Here is a 19,288-nt window from a genome sequence, read left to right as displayed (position 1 = left end):
TATTGTAGAAAAGAATGATATCATTTGTCACCATTCACCTTTCACTTATATACACCTTCAGAGCTTGTCCGATCAATAGATCTCGTTCGATTCATATAATAACTTCAGAAAGTCCGCTGAAAGGCCTTTATAAATTAAGCACTATAATAGATTTTTACTTATTAAGTCTTGTGTCTTTAGCGTCATACCTGCACGTATAATACATTAATAATTAGATTATAATTGTGCTTTTACAAGATAACTTCAAGTTTCATCTATGCAACTTAGAATAACCACTAATCATTCAACAAATCGATTCTTTTGTTAATAATGTCCTTCTTTTAGAAAAGTCTGAAAATATTCCCAATCTTCTTCGATCATGCTCAGGCTTCTGTTGAATCAATGAATTCTTTGAACTCTGGTAGTCTTAGTAATTAGATGAATAGTTGTTCCATACGCTGATTCTGTTGTTAATCTTATCAAACAAGATCTGCACTAATCTGTTAGGAATAATTGAAACTTCTTCATAATAGCAGGTCCACTTGACCTTCTGAATTAACCATACTAATTTCTAGAACACGTATTTTCTAAGTAATCTGGTCTTATAAAAAACAAGAAACTCAAGTAATAACTTTGACAACCAATTTTTAAAACTTATTTTATGCAAAAGGGCTTTTAGAAATTTTGTTAAGAAAATCTCTTTTGAAAACTTGTTTTTAAAAAAATAAAAAATTGAAAATTGCACATCTGGTCGTCTTTACTATATGAGTTGGTTGTTATTTTCCTTAATCATAACAAGTTACCAATCACATAAAAGTCCATTCATTTCAATCTACATTCTCTCCTTTATTGGGTCCATCTTGCTTGCCTTAATCAATAAAACTTCAGTTACCGTTGCATATTATCTTATTCGTAACTTCACTTCAAAGCTTCCCTACCGGTCATACTCCCATCATCATTTTTTTTTGCAGTCGTTAAGTACAACAAGTATATCCAATAGTCAACAAGTTTATTTTATAAAACAAGTCTGTTGATATCACATCACATTACTGCTATATATATCACATCATCATAACATCATCATCTAACTTCAAGAAAACTCCAGATCTATACTCTTTTTTTAACTCTCTTTCAAAACTCATCTAATACATCCCACAAGCTAATCATGGGTGGCCTATTCACTAGTGGCTTCATTTAACCTGGTAGCAGTTACTTTCCAAAACACATGAATTTTTTCTTCTAACCTTCTTCTCACCTTTATTAATATATCATGTACTCACCATTTACTATAGTTCTCAAATCCATTCTATTAGGTACTGTTGTTCCATAAGACAGGTTTTAAGCTGATGGTATAAAACATGGTATAGGGTAAACTGAAAAGATACACTCATAGCTGAATGTCCAGTAGAACAAGAATAAGCACATGGAGGTTTTTAAATAGGTGGTCTCACATCAGGGGGTGGTAGAATAGCGTAGAATAGCTTGAAGAGGTACAACTGCTACAACAGGAGGTAATACCGTTAATACTGATGGAAGAACAAGATGTGGATCAAATCTGGGTGAAGATGACGGTCTTCGAACAGAATGCTCCGAATGATCAGATGATACATGAAAATAGGATCTACCATTGCCGTTATCTGGAAATCACATTGCAAGATAAGAATCTCGAATCGCAACATACATTCGCCCTCAATCTCACGACGTCATATCTTTCTATTTCTTATTCCTAATCCTAACCCTCTACCCAATCCCGAAAATCTAGGCTTGTTTCAGTGACTTATAACCTGTAGATCTGATACCAACCTGAGACGCCCTCTAAACCCGGGTTAGAAATTTGGGGTTCACAACACACATATAAAATATAAACCTGTATATAAAATATTATAAGCAATGAACCTTCTTTACACAACCACGGATCGCAATAGGTTAAAGTATAAAAACAAGCCACAACCTTAACTTTTATTACATCGTACCAAATCCCAAATAGTTTACCTTACAACTGATAGTGAAATTATTCTTACAATCTCGCATAACTCAACTACAATGTAAAGTTCTTGCTAGCTCGATCCAACTCAACCTGGAATCCTATCTCGCACACTGGACTGGGAATCCTCGCTACCAACAAATTCCTTTTTAACTGTAAAATCATATAAAAAAATCGCAGGAGTGAGCTAACTAGCTCAGCAAGTCATAATAACAATAACTGAGGTTAAACAACGATCAATTGAAGTGATTCAGAAGAATCAAGTTTCTTGTTAAACAATCATTAAAATTGGATATTCATTTTAAATTTGAAAACCAAGGTTAGGCTGCTGATCAGTCATGCACTAACCCCGAGCAAGGCACACGACTATGCTCTATAAGATGGATCCAAGGCATACATTGACCTAATTCGACCACGAATCTGGTCTGACCACGAATCTGGTCCACATAGAGAAAATTATCCAATTCTAAAATAATTCAATATAATAAATATTGTAATTCAATAAAACAGAAGCATGATTAACATTAATAAAATATTTATCTCAGAGTATAAAGCAATTACTGAGTATCACCAGGGTTTATCAAGGTATATATATATATATATGAAGAACGACTTCAAGCCAGTTGAAGAATCATGTTTAAGATGAACAATGGTTCAATGATTATACAAGGTGTGGATCTTTGATGTCATAAGGTATTATAGGGTATATAAATTTCTATATGTTCAAGTAATTCTGTTTCAGTGTTTGGTATATGGTGTATATGTATTTGTGGGGTGGTATTGTATTTGTATGGTTTAATCTTTGGAAAATCAACAATCGATGGTTTACAAAGAATAAGGCTTACAACTCAAATATCAATGATATGATCAGGGTTTAAAGTTGAATGTTTTGAAGCACTTGCAATATAAAACATGATTATTTTGTATACTAGCAACATGTTATGATAAAGTTCAGAAATACTTGAAATATATCTCGAGAAAGGTTCAGAAGTACTTGCCTTATCACAAATGATTCCAATTTCACTCGTACTTGTCTAATGATTCTATTCAACAACCACTTGTCTACTTTTTCTATGCCTCGCTTCTATTAATTGATCACTTACTTTCTTTTCTACGCATCGGTTCTATTTTCTGATCACCTGGTTTCTTTTTTCAACGCCTCGCTTACTCTGCTAGCCATCATAAATATCTATCAATATTCAATCTCATATTATTCTAATCGTCACATAGACGTCATAAGATTTTATCTACCCTTCGTTTCACCCAAATCCAATTTACGGATTGAAAATTATGACTAAAACAGTCAAACAATAAACACATAGGCATATATCAGATTAATCAGATAGCGCATAGCACGTAGCATGCAAGGTATTCGATAAAAAATAATTTTTCAAAGAGGTTCGGGGTTAAAAATATTTTTTATGGTATTTAATACGAATTTTCAAATAATTTTCGAATTTAAAACGGGTATCAGAATCATTTTATAAATAATTAACAGGGTTCGAATACCCGGACCTGACTTTAAAATCATTTAATAATAATTATCGAGCCTTTAAAATAATTTAAAATAATATTTTAAAGCTCGAAACTATTTTTTAGAATTTTTAAATTAAAAGAAATTATTAAATCTAATTGAATAATCAATTAAAATTATTTAATAACTAATTAAATCAATTAATCAATTAATAGTTAAATTAATTGACCAATTAAATAATTAATTATTAACTAAAATTAATAAATATATAATTCAGATTTATTTCTGGATTTTTTAAATAATTAAAAAGTATTTTTGAAATTAAAAATGAATTGTAGAAATTAAATAATGAATTTTTGAATTTATAAAAATATTTAAATCCAGAAACACTTCTTAAAACAGAACTTTGGGTTGGGGAGGATCAAACCCCCCTTTATCAAGAACATGACCCGAGGCTAAAGAACCCTACCGGAGTTCCTGCCGGTTTTTGGAAAAGCTCCAGTTTCCGGCGGAACGCCGGCAACGCTCCGATGACCTCCACGGGGTAAAAAGGCTGGTTTTCGAACGTTTCTCATACAAAATTCATTCAACAGTCACCCAGAAACTCAAATAATCCCATGTCAACAACCATAAAGCAAACGAACTCGAATTCCGGCCAAAAGCCGAACCCCACCGGCGAACTTCACCGGAAAAATATAATGCTTGATTTCTATACTAAATTCGACGAATGATGTGGAGAATTAAAGCCCAGAACCTGTAGAATCTAACACCCTAACTTTTAACGATCAACAATCAAGAACATAATCAGAAATTCAAATTGAAATTTGGACAAAACTCGAAATTCGTTTTTAATCAAAACAACACCAAAATCATGAAGTCTACATACCAAAATGATCCTCATGACCTCTATAATCTTATTCTAACATCAAATCATTCAAACAATTGCTTTAAATAAAAAAAACGAATTTAAATTTAAATAAATAAGAAAATAAAAATACGAAATCTATAAATATACGACCTTATACGATGATTCTGATACGGATACGATCATCTCGTCGATAGCTTCGATTTGACTACTCATACGCCTTCATCAGATTCCAATAACGTCTTCAAATTCTCGTTTGATTGCGAAGAACACCAAGAACGCGGTTCATTTCTCTGGATAATTATCTATTTTTATTGTATAATAATGTTTATCTGTACAAAATACAATATTGTATTGGCTATTTATATTTACGGAATATTAGTACCCCGTTGGATCAAACTGAATATAAAAATAGAATACTTAATCATTAAGTATTGACAAAACTGATCCAATTCGGTACCGGTTTTAGGATAATTATCCAAATCTATACATTTTGTAAATACAGACTTGGTCTCAGCACTTTGGTTACACGTATTACGAGAAGATAATATAATAGTTTAATCAAAAGATCCTGTTTCTCGAAAATACGGGTTTTATCGATTTACCGAAATGAATATTATATCGAATATTTTGCGTTGTGACCCGCACAGGGAAAACCGTACTTCGGATCGAAAAAGTCAAAACATGGAAAATGCTCGGAATATTGCAATTAGGCTAGGAAGGAGTTTTCCCGAGACTTCCGGGTTGTAAAAAATGTTGAAGTCGGTTGGTTCCCAATTATACAAAATAGTTTATAAATATTCGGAAAATAATTTATTAAATCCATAAATCTTTATAAAATCATATAACAACATAAAAATTAATAGAAAAATATGACAATTATTTATATTTTATTTTGGACATATAAAAATTAAAATACTCAAATTTTATCATATTTACACATCCAAATACATATACCACTTAATAGATAATTCACCAAAATTCATATAATAATCACATAATATTTATTTATTGATAAAAATAATTACACGATATATCCCGGATATTTATTTATTGATAAAATAATTACACGATATATCCAGTTAGGCATATAGAGAACTTGACATCTTGATAAGTATATTGGCTTAGCGAGATCTTTTATACTCCATAGTTGATTTGACTTGTAGAGGTCTTTGAGTTCTCTATAAGAGAATTTAGTTTGTCGAGATCTCTCTACTTCATGTCTTAACTTTGGCCTATAGACATCTCCGAGTTCTCTAGTGACTAATTGACTTTTCTATAACTCAGAGTTCCCTAATGATATTTGACTTGTCGATATCTCAGAGTTCTCTAGTGATAATTGACTTATCGATATCTCAGAGTTCCCTAATGATATTTGACTTGTCGATAACTGAGAGTTCTCTAATGATATTTGACTTGTCGATAACTCTGAGTTATCTAGTAGCTTTCCCGAGTTCTCTATAAGTCATTCTGGAGTTCTCGAATGACTTCTCTATAACACTAAATTTGTGACTTTTAGATATCTTGACTTAGAACATTTTTCTCAAAACAGATTTATTCAACTCCAAGCTTCTTCATAATTTTTCTAAGGCATGATCTTCTTGATCTTCTTCCAGATAGAATTCTTAGGCTTGATACTGTTTACGGAAAAAGATTTCAGTCTGCTTATTGAAATTTTTACAGATTTTAAATGTTACAATACAAAATGCAAACTAAGATTACAATACAACTTACATAGGGTTGTCAATTTGACTTAATCTTGTTATTGTACAGGCATGTCTTGCACAACATAAAAATTAATCGGATTTCAAAAATTGAATCGTTCAGATATTTTGTAGGGGATTAATCGGCTGAATTGGAAATTTATCAGAAAGTTTTAGAACATTGATCGTAACATATTAAAGTGAAAAAATAATTTTGGCAAACACGAATATAAGCATAATATTGACTCACCGGAAATGACGTGAACTACAGAATATATTAAATATTAATATAACATATAATTGGTTTAATTATTGATCCAATTAATTATTTCGATTAACGGATTACCTTTTTTCTTATATATTGGATTGCTTTGTGATCTGATCGATTACCAAATACTTACATGACAATCCCAATTCCCAAGGTAGATATTTATGGAGTGCGACCGATAAAAATTAATTAATTAACTTTTTATTTATTTTTTGTTTTCTTAAAAATTATTTTTGTTGACTTCTTTTTATAATTGTTATTTTGGTCAGTAGGACATAGTTTGATCCTAATTTTCGATTTCTTTGTCAAAATTACTTAGTAATAATATTTTAAAATAAAGTAATGGGTTGATAGGATTATATCTCAACATAAAATATCCGTTAAATACTAATATAAAATTTTGAAAACTATATTTTCAAAGTAACTTATTTGTTAACAAGGTTCGATTCATATCATTTCCAATATTTTCACAAATTATATCATGAATAATAAATTAATGCTCTGTTTTTTTTGATTATACAAGATATTTGGTTCCACTAAAAAGGTAGAAACTATTTTATTTTATAAGTTACGTAGACCTATCTCTAAAATGTTAAAAGAAAATAAGAAAATTTAATTTCCTTAAGTTGTTTATGAACTCCTTATGGATCACTTAAAAAAAGGTAGCGTCTATCTAACCGTGAATTTTTCGGATTTAGATTCGATGTGATTATCTTAATTTTGGTTGAATTTTGATATAAATATCTTAAATTTCACGAATAATATCGGCTCGCAAATTATACATTATAGAATGTGGTCGTGGATTATGTTGTAGTTTGTTATGTGTTTATTTTATCTTCTATTTGTATTTATATTTTGGGTGGTATTTGTCTATGTGCATTTAAATATAAAAAATACTAGATTTATGAATTTGGAAACAAAATTTTGCATAAAGGAACATTTGATAAATTTTGATTTAAATGACTCCTATATAGACATTAATATGCCCTTTAACTCTCTCATAATCTCATTTAACTCTTTTTAGATATTTTCATATATTTTTTCAAAATTATTACCTAAAATTTTCAGTTTAAAATTACTTATAGTTTAAAAAGAATTACTTTTTCTCAATTTATTTTTTTTCTCACGAATATCAAACTTTTAAGTGGCTTTTTAACACATATATCATATATTAAATATATTTGTATTTTGTACTTTAATGTTATATTTAAATAATATAAACTTGTAACTTTTGTCAAAAATTATCAAATTATTTCACATAAAGTAAAATATTCATACATATACAATAACTTAAAGTTAGTATTCTAAATGATAAGTATTTTTTTAAATTAAGTCAAATGTTATCTAAATACTATTAGTATGACATACATGTTTACATATATATATTGGGATGGTCTATTAATATTTGTATTATATAATTTTTTAATAAATAAAATCATGATTTTTCATACCTCCGATGGGGTGGACAAAAATGCTTAAATTTGGGAAAGGATAACCATCACAGACTTGAGAAAAATGGACACTTAGACTACGGAAGTGATAAACATGTGTGATGCATATTGTTATACAAATCAAATGCAAACCTCATGAGAAAGAAAAAGTTAGAAAAGTAATATACAAAAAGTTAAAAGTCCCGGGTGTTGGGTGTTACGTCCTGGGGTTACAATTTTAATTTATATATTTTTAATGTACATGATTAAAATAACAAAAATATTAATCACATTTTTATTATGTTCATGTATATATTTTGTCAAAATATTTGGATTGAATATACAATTATATTAATTAAGTAAGTGGTATTAATTAAGTATTGGAAAATTATTTTAGTTTGAATTATACTAACCTATTTCAATGTCATTTCATATTTGTCATTTAAAACAATCTAAAATATCATAAACTACAATTAAATAAAATTTTAAAAAAAAGAATAATATATATGTTATATGTATACATTTATTAGATTTTTTTAATATTTTTAAATAAAATAATTTAGATATTACTCAATTTTACATGGGACCATGTTCATTTTTAGTTGCCATTCATCTGTCATCCATATACAATATTATATATATTATATAGCACCGAGTTATCCAATTTTTTATTTAAAGAGTAAGAAGCCTTTGAAAAATGTAAAGAACATTATGCTCCATCTCCTGATAAATACAAACACATCTATACCAGTGGCCAGTAGAGCAGTGAGTCCAATTACAAAGAAAAAAGTTTTATTTTATTCCACTAATTTAATAATCTAATCTCCTCATCATATTTTATATTAGTTAACCCCCCTCATCATATTTTATATTAGTTAATCACTTTCGTCATAAATTTCAAGTGGTTTACACAATAAATAATTTTTGTGTTTTTTTTGGTTTGATTAAAAAAACTAATTTTAAAAAATTAGATTTTTCAGGATTGTTGTTATTTTTAATTTTATACTATTTTATCGAATATTTAAATTTTGAATTTTAGGATAGGTCCCTTTCCTTTTAATTCCATTATATACAACATATATGCTAAAAAAATAAGAAGAGCTTATGAACTGTAACAGTTGGTACTTCTGTCTCTCTCCGCTGTTCTAACTTGTTTTAGATTTGGTGTTGGTGGGTCTAACTCATTCACTTCTTCTCTAAATCTATCTTATTTTTCTATTACAAGTTTTTGTTATTACAACTGTCTGTTTTCATTTCTTGAAATTCTAAGTACAAATGTTGTAAATTTTATGTTTTGAGCATTTGCTTAAGGTAGGATTAAATGGGTTGTTATCTTTATATGATTGTGTAGATAAGTTGCAATAAAAATCTAAGATGGAAGACAAGTCTGAGGTTCTTGAAGCTGTGTTGAAAGAAACTGTTGATTTGGTAATGGATCTGTCAACTTTGTGTTGGTTGTGTAAGAATTGTGTACATTGGTTTGTTATTTTTGATGATTTTGAACTGTTTGTGTGTGCAGGAAAGTATACCCATTGAGGAAGTTTTCGAAAATCTGAGATGTAGTAAAGATGGTCTTACCAGTTCTGGTGCTTTAGAGAGATTAACTATATTTGGACACAACAAGCTTGAAGAGAAAAAGGTGTTTATGTTTTTTTGGGACCATTTATCTGTTTTTACTTTTGTTGAATTGCAGAATTTAGTTGGTTTGGTGATTACTATGTCCAGGTTCATTGTTATTATGTTTCTGTGGGTTATCGTGTAGTTTTGATGCTAGCACTTTTGCCTTTTCTTTTGCTATGTGTTGTACATTTTTATTGCTTTATGTGTTTCTGCTAGTTTTAGAACTTGACTTTTGATGAAGTTTTTTCTATTGGTTGTCTGCAGGAAAGTAAATTCTTGAAGTTTTTGGGGTTTATGTGGAACCCTTTGTCATGGGTTATGGAAGCTGCTGCAATTATGGCAATTGCTCTTGCTAACGGAGGAGTAAGATCGTTAATTTGATGCATAGATTGATTGAAAGACACTCCTTTTTTCGGCAATTTATTTAGTTAAAGTTTGTTTTCTTTATATTCTTGCAGGGAAAGCCTCCTGACTGGCAAGATTTTGTTGGTATTATTACCTTACTTGTGATTAACTCGACTATTAGTTTTATCGAGGAAAACAATGCAGGAAATGCAGCAGCTGCGCTCATGGCACGTCTTGCTCCAAAAGCCAAGGTACCAGAATTTGATTAAGGATTTAGTATATCTATTACACTTTCCAGAAGGATCATGGGAGATGAGTGAATGTATCCATTTTAGATACCATGAGGTTGGAGTATCTCCTTTGCTTTCTTCTGTTAAATTGTAACGAGGGGGAAGCTGAAGAAGAAATGTGCAAGTCATATGTTAAGATGCGTCATTACTAATTTTCTATTTCTGTGAACTACTCTTTGTTGACGGAGCAATTTTGGGGAGGATTTTTTTTTACCCTATCAGCTTGCCAAATAGCTTTAAAAGAATATTCACTTCCATCCAACTTCAACCATTTCCTCCTGATTTCCCTATAGAATGCAAACATATTATAACTTAATATAAAATATAGCTGTATATTATTTTAGCAGAACGTAGCTTGATTAGTTGTTTGTTATCATTTTTATAAAGGTTCTTCGGGATGGGAAATGGAATGAGGAAGATGCTGCAGAGTTGGTGCCTGGTGATATTATCAGTATAAAACTTGGTGATATAGTTCCTGCGGATGCTCGTCTGCTTGAAGGCGATCCCTTGAAAATTGACCAGGTGAAGTATGCTGTTAATTTTTTGTACCAGCTTTTTTCATATCTCACATCTGCTGAAATTGTAATTTTTACTGTTTTACATATTGCAGTCTGCTTTGACTGGCGAGTCACTTCCAGTTACTAAAGGCCCAGGGGATGGTGTGTATTCTGGTTCGACGTGCAAGCAAGGGGAGCTTGAGGCTGTGGTCATTGCCACTGGGGTTCACACATTTTTCGGGAAGGCTGCTCACCTTGTAGATTCCACTAACCAAGTGGGTCACTTTCAGAAGGTAAGTGAACACAATCATCTTTGTTCTTGATCTTCTTTTTCCATTAAATAAATTTTAATTTATTTCCATTTACCTAATTACAGGTTTTGACTGCCATCGGAAATTTTTGCATATGCTCTATTGCTGTGGGAATGATCATAGAGATTGTCGTACAATACCCCATCCAAGATAGAAAATATCGTCCTGGGATTGACAATCTTCTTGTGCTTCTTATTGGCGGAATTCCGATTGCTATGCCCACTGTTTTATCAGTTACAATGGCGATCGGTTCTCATCGTTTAGCTCAACAGGTTTTATATGTTCCCTTGGTTGATTTATGTGGTATTAGAAATCTAGTGCTAAAAGCATGCCTCAATTGTAACAGGGTGCAATTACGAAAAGAATGACAGCAATTGAAGAGATGGCAGGGATGGATGTTCTCTGTAGTGATAAAACAGGAACTCTGACACTAAACAAGCTTACAGTTGATAAAAATCTTATTGAGGTCTGTTCATGCATACCAACGGCTGCTTTAGGAGCTAATATTAGCTTGCCTTTTGATCTGGAGCTTTCATTATTCTTTCAGGTATTTGCCAAAGGAGTAGATGCAGACACTGTTGTTTTAATGGCAGCTCGAGCCTCTCGAACTGAAAACCAGGATGCCATAGACGCTGCTATAGTCAGTATGCTTTCTGATCCAAAAGAGGTATATAATCGAGTAATGTAAGTAACATCTATTTATGTATAATAACTGTTATTGATTTACCAAGAGAATTTTCACCCCCTCGCAGGCACGTGCTGGTGTTCAAGAACTTCACTTTCTTCCTTTTAATCCCACTGACAAGCGTACAGCCTTGACTTATCTTGACAGTGAAGGGAAGATGCACCGGGTTAGCAAAGGTGCTCCAGAACAGGTATATTTTCAGTATCATTTTCAGCAAGCTTATGTTTATGAGTTGTGACCATATTGTCAAGTCAATCATTTGGCCTTACTTTCTTTAATACGACTTCAGATCTTACATCTTGCACACAACAAGTCAGATATAGAGCGCAGGGTACATTCTATAATTGATAAGTTTGCAGAGCGAGGGTTGCGGTCACTTGCTGTAGCGTACCAGGTCAGGGGTTTTTTCTGTACATGATTGAATTGATACACAAACACGCACACACACATGTTGATACTTTCTCTTTCTCGTTATTGCAATTCTTAGTTTGCACTTTGTCCTTTCCATGCAGGAAGTTCCAGAGAGGAGGAAGGAGAGTGCTGGTGGACCATGGCAGTTTATAGGTCTCATGCCTCTCTTCGATCCACCAAGGCATGATAGTGCAGAGACTATTAGGAGAGCTCTAAATCTTGGAGTAAATGTAAAGATGATCACAGGTACTTCTCTTTGTGTTTGAGGTATCTATGGTTATATCCAGGGTGCTATTAAACTCTAGTTACTTGGAGAAAGTGTTGTGGCGTCTGCATCTACGCAATGTCGACGTCATATTGCTTAAATATATTAATGAAATACTATACATATCTCTTTTATCTTCGTGTCCATTTGATTATCATGTCATTTGTGGGGTTGAGCGGCTGTTGTTTGAGAATCACTACTTTCTTAAATGCCTTTTATTTTTTGAAATTTGGTGTTTAATTTTCGAACTGGAACCTTGTAACAGGGGATCAACTAGCCATAGGAAAAGAAACTGGTCGTCGCTTGGGTATGGGGACCAACATGTATCCTTCTTCTGCTTTGTTGGGACAGAACAAAGATGAGTCAATTGCTGCCTTACCAATTGATGAGCTCATAGAGAAAGCAGATGGTTTTGCTGGTGTTTTCCCAGGTCCACCATTAAGTGTTTTCTTTCATTTCATTTATATGCATGGGAAGTTGATAACTAAGGCTTGCATAGGTTTCTCAGACTAGGTTTCCGAAGTGTCCTCATAGTTTGATCTTTTGTTTCAGAGCACAAATATGAGATTGTGAAGCGCTTGCAAGCTAGGAAACACATCTGTGGGATGACTGGTGATGGAGTAAATGATGCTCCTGCTCTTAAAAAGGCTGATATTGGAATTGCTGTGGCTGATGCAACTGATGCAGCACGTAGTGCTTCTGATATTGTACTTACTGAACCGGGACTCAGTGTTATCATTAGTGCTGTCTTGACCAGCCGTGCAATCTTTCAAAGAATGAAAAACTATACGGTAATCCTTGATTTGACATTGTGATGGGAATTCTTTAATATGCATCTTACTTAATTGCAGTGTTATAAAAATCGGAAATCGGACAAGATCGGTTACCGCACCTTACAAGGATTAATCGGTGAATCGGGGATTAATCGGAGGATTAATCGGTAGAGAAATCGGATCAATTAAATATTAATAATTTAATATATAATTATATATACAATGAAAAAACATGAAAACAGAATAGAGAAATAACTAAAATCACTAAAATCCCTTATGGATTGGTGGCGGTGCAGCATCTAATATAAAACTACACAATTACATCAAATCAACTCAGCTTCCCCTGTACATAAACTCCAAATAAACGAGTCTCCATTCATTCAAACAAACAAAAAAATACTAACATTCCTGATCAACCACTTCACAGAACACACACATATATCACCGCCATGCCTGTCGCCGTAGCTTTATCAAACTCCCCGGTATTTTCGCCGTCACATAGACACTCTCCAAGTTTCTGCAAGCCGTCAATGAATCTTAACACAATCTCCGCCGTCACCTCCGCCGTTATCGCGGTTAGGTTTCCGTCTACATAAATCACAGTCTCAATTGCAAACACAATCGCAATCGCCGGTGTGTAAATCTCCGTCGTCGCTGATTTTGAAGCGGAAGAGGCCGTTGAGAATTGAGCTCTAGAATCAATTGTTGATACTGAATTTTGCATCGTCTGTTTTCACTTTAGTTAACCTGCTAACCCGATTTTTCGGGTCAAACCCGAGTTTTGACCCGTTTTTATCCAAACCGGTTAATGAGCCGATCCAGCCCAATAAGATCGTAGCTGCAGGATTTAGCAATTTCTCGGCCGATATATCGGCTACGCGGCCGATTTCTGGAAAACTGCTTAATTGTGGTTTATGTGTTTGCCATATATTTTTTTAATTATGCGACATGCCTCTGGAGTTTCTATACTGATCTGATGTGATTTATTAAATATATTTAATTAACCTGATATACTTTTCTAAACTCATCACATTTCTTTCCTCTATTGTTTGGCAGATATATGCAGTTTCTATTACGATCCGTATCGTGGTATGTCAATTTTTGCCATTCCTTCCACCCCCTTACCTTTGTTCATTGGCATCATGTAGTTCTTATTTTTGGGCGGTGGTAGTGTAATAAATTCTTCTGTACTGATTTTTGTTGCAACAGGTTGGCTTTATGCTGCTGGCTCTGATATGGAAATTTGATTTTCCACCCTTTATGGTCCTTATCATTGCAATCCTCAATGATGGTAAGTTTTCTCTTCTGCCACACTGAAGCGTCTTCTCCTCCTTTCACAGTTGCAGAATGTTTCGACTACTCGCAGACATGTCTATAATGATTTGGACATCTTGCAAGATAAAGCTGAAAAATAAATATGGTCAAGACCAGTTGCTATATTATAACAAATGAGTTTGTGCAACTCTTTATCCGTTTAATGTTAGAATCACATTTAGTCTTCCTTTCTGCCAATTTATTATTCATTCATCTTTTCAAAATCCAATTTATGCAAGTAGTTATAAGGTGTTTGGAGTGTGTTTGAGATGGTTCTTTTTTATATTTTGACGGACTAGAGATTAAGTACACCATCGTGTGTGAATATAAATGCTGGTGTGCTCAATTTGAACACGGGTGCAAAACTTGTGCCTGGTGAAAACCTTACACCTTGGTGCATTTATTGGGAATAAGGTGGCTGGAATAAAATAGGTAATTATTGGTTTAAGTACAATGTTCAATGTAATTTGTTTAGGAATTGAGATTTAATTTAGTGGTAAATGACCGAATCTTGTTTCTATAATATTTCATGTCTGCATTTATCACAAAAAGTGATGATGATATGCACATAACTGTTCTATCGAATTTGAAAATATCAAGAAATATTTCTCTTTGGAAGATTTATATTGATGAGTTCCCTGCTTTGCCTCTAACTAGAAGCTGTTCATGCCAGGTACTATTATGACAATTTCTAAGGATAGAGTGAAACCATCTCCTCTACCAGATAGTTGGAAGCTTGCTGAGATTTTTACCACTGGTATCGTTCTCGGTAGTTACATGGCAATGATGACGGTTATATTCTTTTGGGCTGCATATAAAACAAACTTCTTTCCGGTAAGGGAGCCACCTTCCAGTCTTAAGTTTCTTATATCATCGTTGTATGTCAGTATCTGAGGTACTTAAGTATGTCATGTTTTAAAATTCATCTGATGCTGTGAAGGATAATGCTTGTCACACGCAGTTTGAACAAGAAATTTTAAAAGGAATCTCCTTAACTGGTGGCGGGTCTATACTTCTTAGACCTGGCTAAAATTTCTTACATGGTCTAATTATTGTGTGCTTGCCAATCACTTTTTCTTCTTTAAATATACTATTTTGGCATTAATATCTTGTATGTTACTAATAGTCTAATTAACCAGTGATGATGGAACTCGTACTGATTATTAATTATATTCTATTCTTTTGATATGTAAGAATACCTTTGGGGTAAGTTCACTTGAGAAAACTGCTCACGATGACTTTAAGAAGCTCGCTTCTGCAATATATCTTCAAGTGAGCACTATTAGTCAAGCTCTCATATTCGTCACAAGATCTCGGAGTTGGTCGTTTGTTGAGCGTCCTGGTTTGTTGCTCGTTGCGGCTTTTGCAGTTGCTCAATTGGTGAGACAATTATATTATACTTTTACGTGTCTGGGTACAGAGATGCCCGTAAAAGTTTCTAAGCCTTAAATTTCTGTGACAAGCAGATTGCTACCTTGATTGCGGTTTATGCAAATTGGAATTTTGCTGCAATTGAAGGAATTGGATGGGGATGGGCTGGTGTAATTTGGCTGTACAACATTATCTTCTACTTCCCACTCGACATCATAAAGTTCTTAACCCGATATGCTTTAAGTGGAAGAGCGTGGGATCTTGTTCTTGAAAGAAGGGTAGGGGTTGTTGTCTGATATAAGTGGATCAGACTGTTGATGTGGTTTTCGAATTTGTCTTAATGAAAAAGATTTTTTGTCGCTGCAGATTGCTTTTACTAGGCAAAAGGATTTTGGAAAGGAACAAAGGGAGCTTAAATGGGCACATGCACAGAGAACCCTTCACGGGCTTGAAGTACCTGACACCAAGATGTTTAATGACCGGACCAATTTTACGGAGCTCAATCAAATGGCTGAAGAAGCTAAAAGAAGAGCAGAAATTGCCAGGCAAGTAGCTTGTCTGAAATCAGCAGTTTGAAACTTGTAAAATCTTATCTAACATGTGCTATATCGCACAGTTGAGCGAAGTTCATCTTGTGATCTTTTAAGCTCACTTGATTGATTTGGCTTCTGAAATCTGCACTTTTTGTTATTCGTTTTAGCTTGTAATTTGACAAAATTAGTGGTTTTTAAGTTGCAAATTTATTAATCCACTTCGTTTGCATGCAGGTTGAGGGAACTGCACACACTCAAAGGTCACGTTGAGTCGGTTGTGAGATTAAAGGGCCTTGATATTGACACAATTCAGCAATCTTACACTGTCTAAGAAGAGTATAGTTTACTTGGGCTACCCCGAAACTAGTGAGAAAGTGAGAATTGTCTTTTCCTTGTCCTCAGCTCTTAGGTTGTCTATCTCATGTTTTTTTTTCCTTTGTTTATATAAAATGCTCCATCAAATGTTTATCAGTTGTGTCAGTTGGCAATATGACTAAACTGGAAGGTTAACCTATGCTGTGTTTATACTTCATATATAGATAAAGGTTCTTCCATATATATTACTGCTTATATTTCCCTGTGGCCAGGTATAACTAAGAACAGGGACAACAATTAGGGATCCAGTCCTGTTTATTAGTAAATATGCTAATTCTGTGTCATGATGAAATTTAAATGAATCAACCAAAAAATGTAATAGTGAGTGGGTCTGAATGATGTTTGAACCAGTTTCATAATGTCTGTCCTTTGCAGATGTTATTCACTGTCACTCAATCTCTGTAAATAAATGAGTGAGTTTAAAGCTTTAGAATTCTTTTGGGTCAAGAACCCCAGGACATACCTTGTGAGTGGCCGAATGGGCTATCCCGGGCCTTCACTTTGTTTTATAACAATTACAAACTAAAAAGCCATGGACCAGCTGATATTTGTTTTTTCCAAGACTCATTGTTGTTATTGAATTGCTCTAGGAAAAGCAGCTGCTCATCTATCTATTTATACTAACTACTGTATTAAATACTAAACATTCTTTAGGGTAGTTTGTTAGTAGCCTGGTCGCCGGTAACTTGGTCAATCAATTTCTAACTGTTGTCAAATTGATGATTATCGTTTGATATAATGCTAAAACTTATCACACCAACATTTCATGGTTGCAAAGGAATTGAACACACAATCAATACAGAACTGTATTCACAACCAAGATGCAGAATGCACTTGGAAAAAGATGAATAAATTCAGAAGATGACGAGGGGAGTTGCGATAAATTTGTGTTCATAACTTCATTATCATGCGGCTATGTCCATAACTTAGTGTTAAAACCCAGTATATATAAGAATATTAAATGTTGAATGAGTTTAAAGTTTAATCCACTTAAGAGTATTCACATCCGCTCCCCTATCCTCATCCTCATAATTTTACTAAAAATAGTAAGTTTGTAAATTTATCCCTATAATCTATCTATCATCCAAAAAATTTCATTTTCTAAGTCCCAATCCCCATTTTCATCTCTATATATTATTTTATTACTTCTTTCTCCCACTTTCTTTAAAACTTTAACTATTATTAATATTATTTTATTATTTCTCTCTCCTCCTCTACACATAAATATCATTTAAATATAAAATGGGGATTGGAGAGTAAATCCCCACCGGATAGAGCCTTATTTTTTTTTTACTTAAAATTCATCATTTTCTCAAATTATAGGGATGGGGGAAAAGAATGGGGCAAATTTGGTTAATTTTTTTAATGGCTTATATTTGCGATAATCTCATTAATGGGAATGCTCTAAGGCATTTATAATTCCAAAGAAGACGGATTTTTTAAAATATTAATGGAAGACTGGCTCTCTTTTTCTCGTCGGTGCAAGACTGAAGTTTTATTTACCGATATATTGATGTGACATCTGAAAATTAGTGGTGCACTGATAAGCTGGGAAATTATTAATAATGATGGACAAGATAAGTTTGTAATCAAAGTCCGGTTTGGTCGGATTAAGTATCCAGCCGGCACTAAATCGAAAGTTAAATTAACCCATAATTTCAAATATAATAAAATCACTTGGTTTGGTTTTAGTCAATTCGTATTAACTACTATTTGCGCTATAATTTGATTGATAAATAAAATAATAAAATTATATTTTTTTAGTTAAAATTTTCTTGTATAAAAGCTCATAATTAATAATGTGATGGGTCTCTCTCTCTTTTGGAAGAGTGAAAAAGGGGTTTTGAAAATATAAGCTGCAGTACAAGTATATACTATATATATAAAAGAGTGAAAAATGAGAAAGAATATAAAAAAAATAGATTGTGGGGGCAATGGAAAAAGGTGGCTTAAACTAATAAGGAAAACAAAGCCAACGGGTAGAGCATTCATCATGTGTTGTACACTCCGGAGGATGAAGAGTTGAAATCACAGCAGTAAACATGTATCACATCTTGCAGTTGTTTCGTTTCTCACAGCAATGATGCATTGAGAGAGGATTGTAATACACCACCATAGACGTCAGTTTAGTCCAATTATAAGTTTACTTCAATTAACTGTTTTATTAATATCAACTACACTTAGATATGAGGGTGATTCTGTAGCTCTGATCCGACATGTTGTTAATAGCAGCAAGCTCGTAGATATTGTTGACCGTACCTGCTGTTGAAGTTCAAACTTGATGGAACATGTAAAGTAACAATGGAATTAGATATGATACTTTCCTGGATCATCATCAATTTATCAACACCACGACAAATTGAGGGAGTGTTCCAGCTTAAAAACTAAGTGCCATGGCAGCTGTTGCACATGGAGTATCATAACCACCATTCCAACATCTCTTATTAATCATGTAAATATGTAAAATAGGAAGTATCATCACCTCCGTCCCTGTCAGAGGACTGCAAAGTATGAAGTGAGCACTAGATCCACTCCATGTTGGTATAGCAACCCACATCCAAAACCTTACAAAAAACATCATCTAGCCATCTGTTAACAACTACTGCCCAAGACCATTGAACTCATGCAGCCATGTGATGAGCCCAAAACGAACTATTCTTTCGCCTTTTACTAAAGAATACCGTGTGCTCGTCACTTATAGTGGCATACGCTTATTTTTGGAGGGGCCTTTCTTTTGCTTGGCTCCCTACAATATGAGTTCAAACTTTTTAGGAATTTGTCTTTGAAAATGAGGT

General features: G+C 33.1%; 1 protein-coding gene and 1 non-coding gene across 2 annotated transcripts; both read left to right on the top strand.

Annotated features, from left to right (window-relative positions):
- The first annotated feature begins 8,784 nt into the window (after positions 1-8,784).
- Positions 8,785-16,676, top strand: LOC141686998 (plasma membrane ATPase 3). Its single transcript, XM_074492128.1, has 22 exons — positions 8,785-8,873; positions 9,055-9,131; positions 9,223-9,342; positions 9,588-9,686; positions 9,782-9,919; positions 10,346-10,480; positions 10,569-10,748; positions 10,832-11,038; positions 11,113-11,232; positions 11,314-11,433; positions 11,519-11,641; positions 11,741-11,845; positions 11,964-12,108; positions 12,393-12,557; positions 12,680-12,918; positions 13,957-13,989; positions 14,110-14,191; positions 14,888-15,048; positions 15,409-15,594; positions 15,681-15,863; positions 15,952-16,130; positions 16,353-16,676. Exons 2-22 carry the CDS (start codon positions 9,078-9,080, stop codon positions 16,447-16,449), a joined length of 2,871 nt encoding a protein of 956 aa, XP_074348229.1. The 5' UTR covers positions 8,785-8,873; positions 9,055-9,077; the 3' UTR covers positions 16,450-16,676.
- Positions 16,677-19,120: 2,444 nt separating this feature from the next.
- Positions 19,121-19,237, top strand: LOC141688182 (U5 spliceosomal RNA). The gene has a single exon (XR_012561642.1). It is a non-coding gene; the product is annotated as a U5 spliceosomal RNA (small nuclear RNA).
- Positions 19,238-19,288: the final 51 nt, after the last annotated feature.

This window comes from Apium graveolens, chromosome 9 (genome assembly GCF_009905375.1).
Source record: "Apium graveolens cultivar Ventura chromosome 9, ASM990537v1, whole genome shotgun sequence".
Classification (NCBI taxonomy): domain Eukaryota; kingdom Viridiplantae; phylum Streptophyta; class Magnoliopsida; order Apiales; family Apiaceae; genus Apium; species Apium graveolens.
The sequence above is the reverse complement of the archived record's forward strand: the minus strand, read 5'-3'. Positions and strand labels throughout refer to the sequence as shown.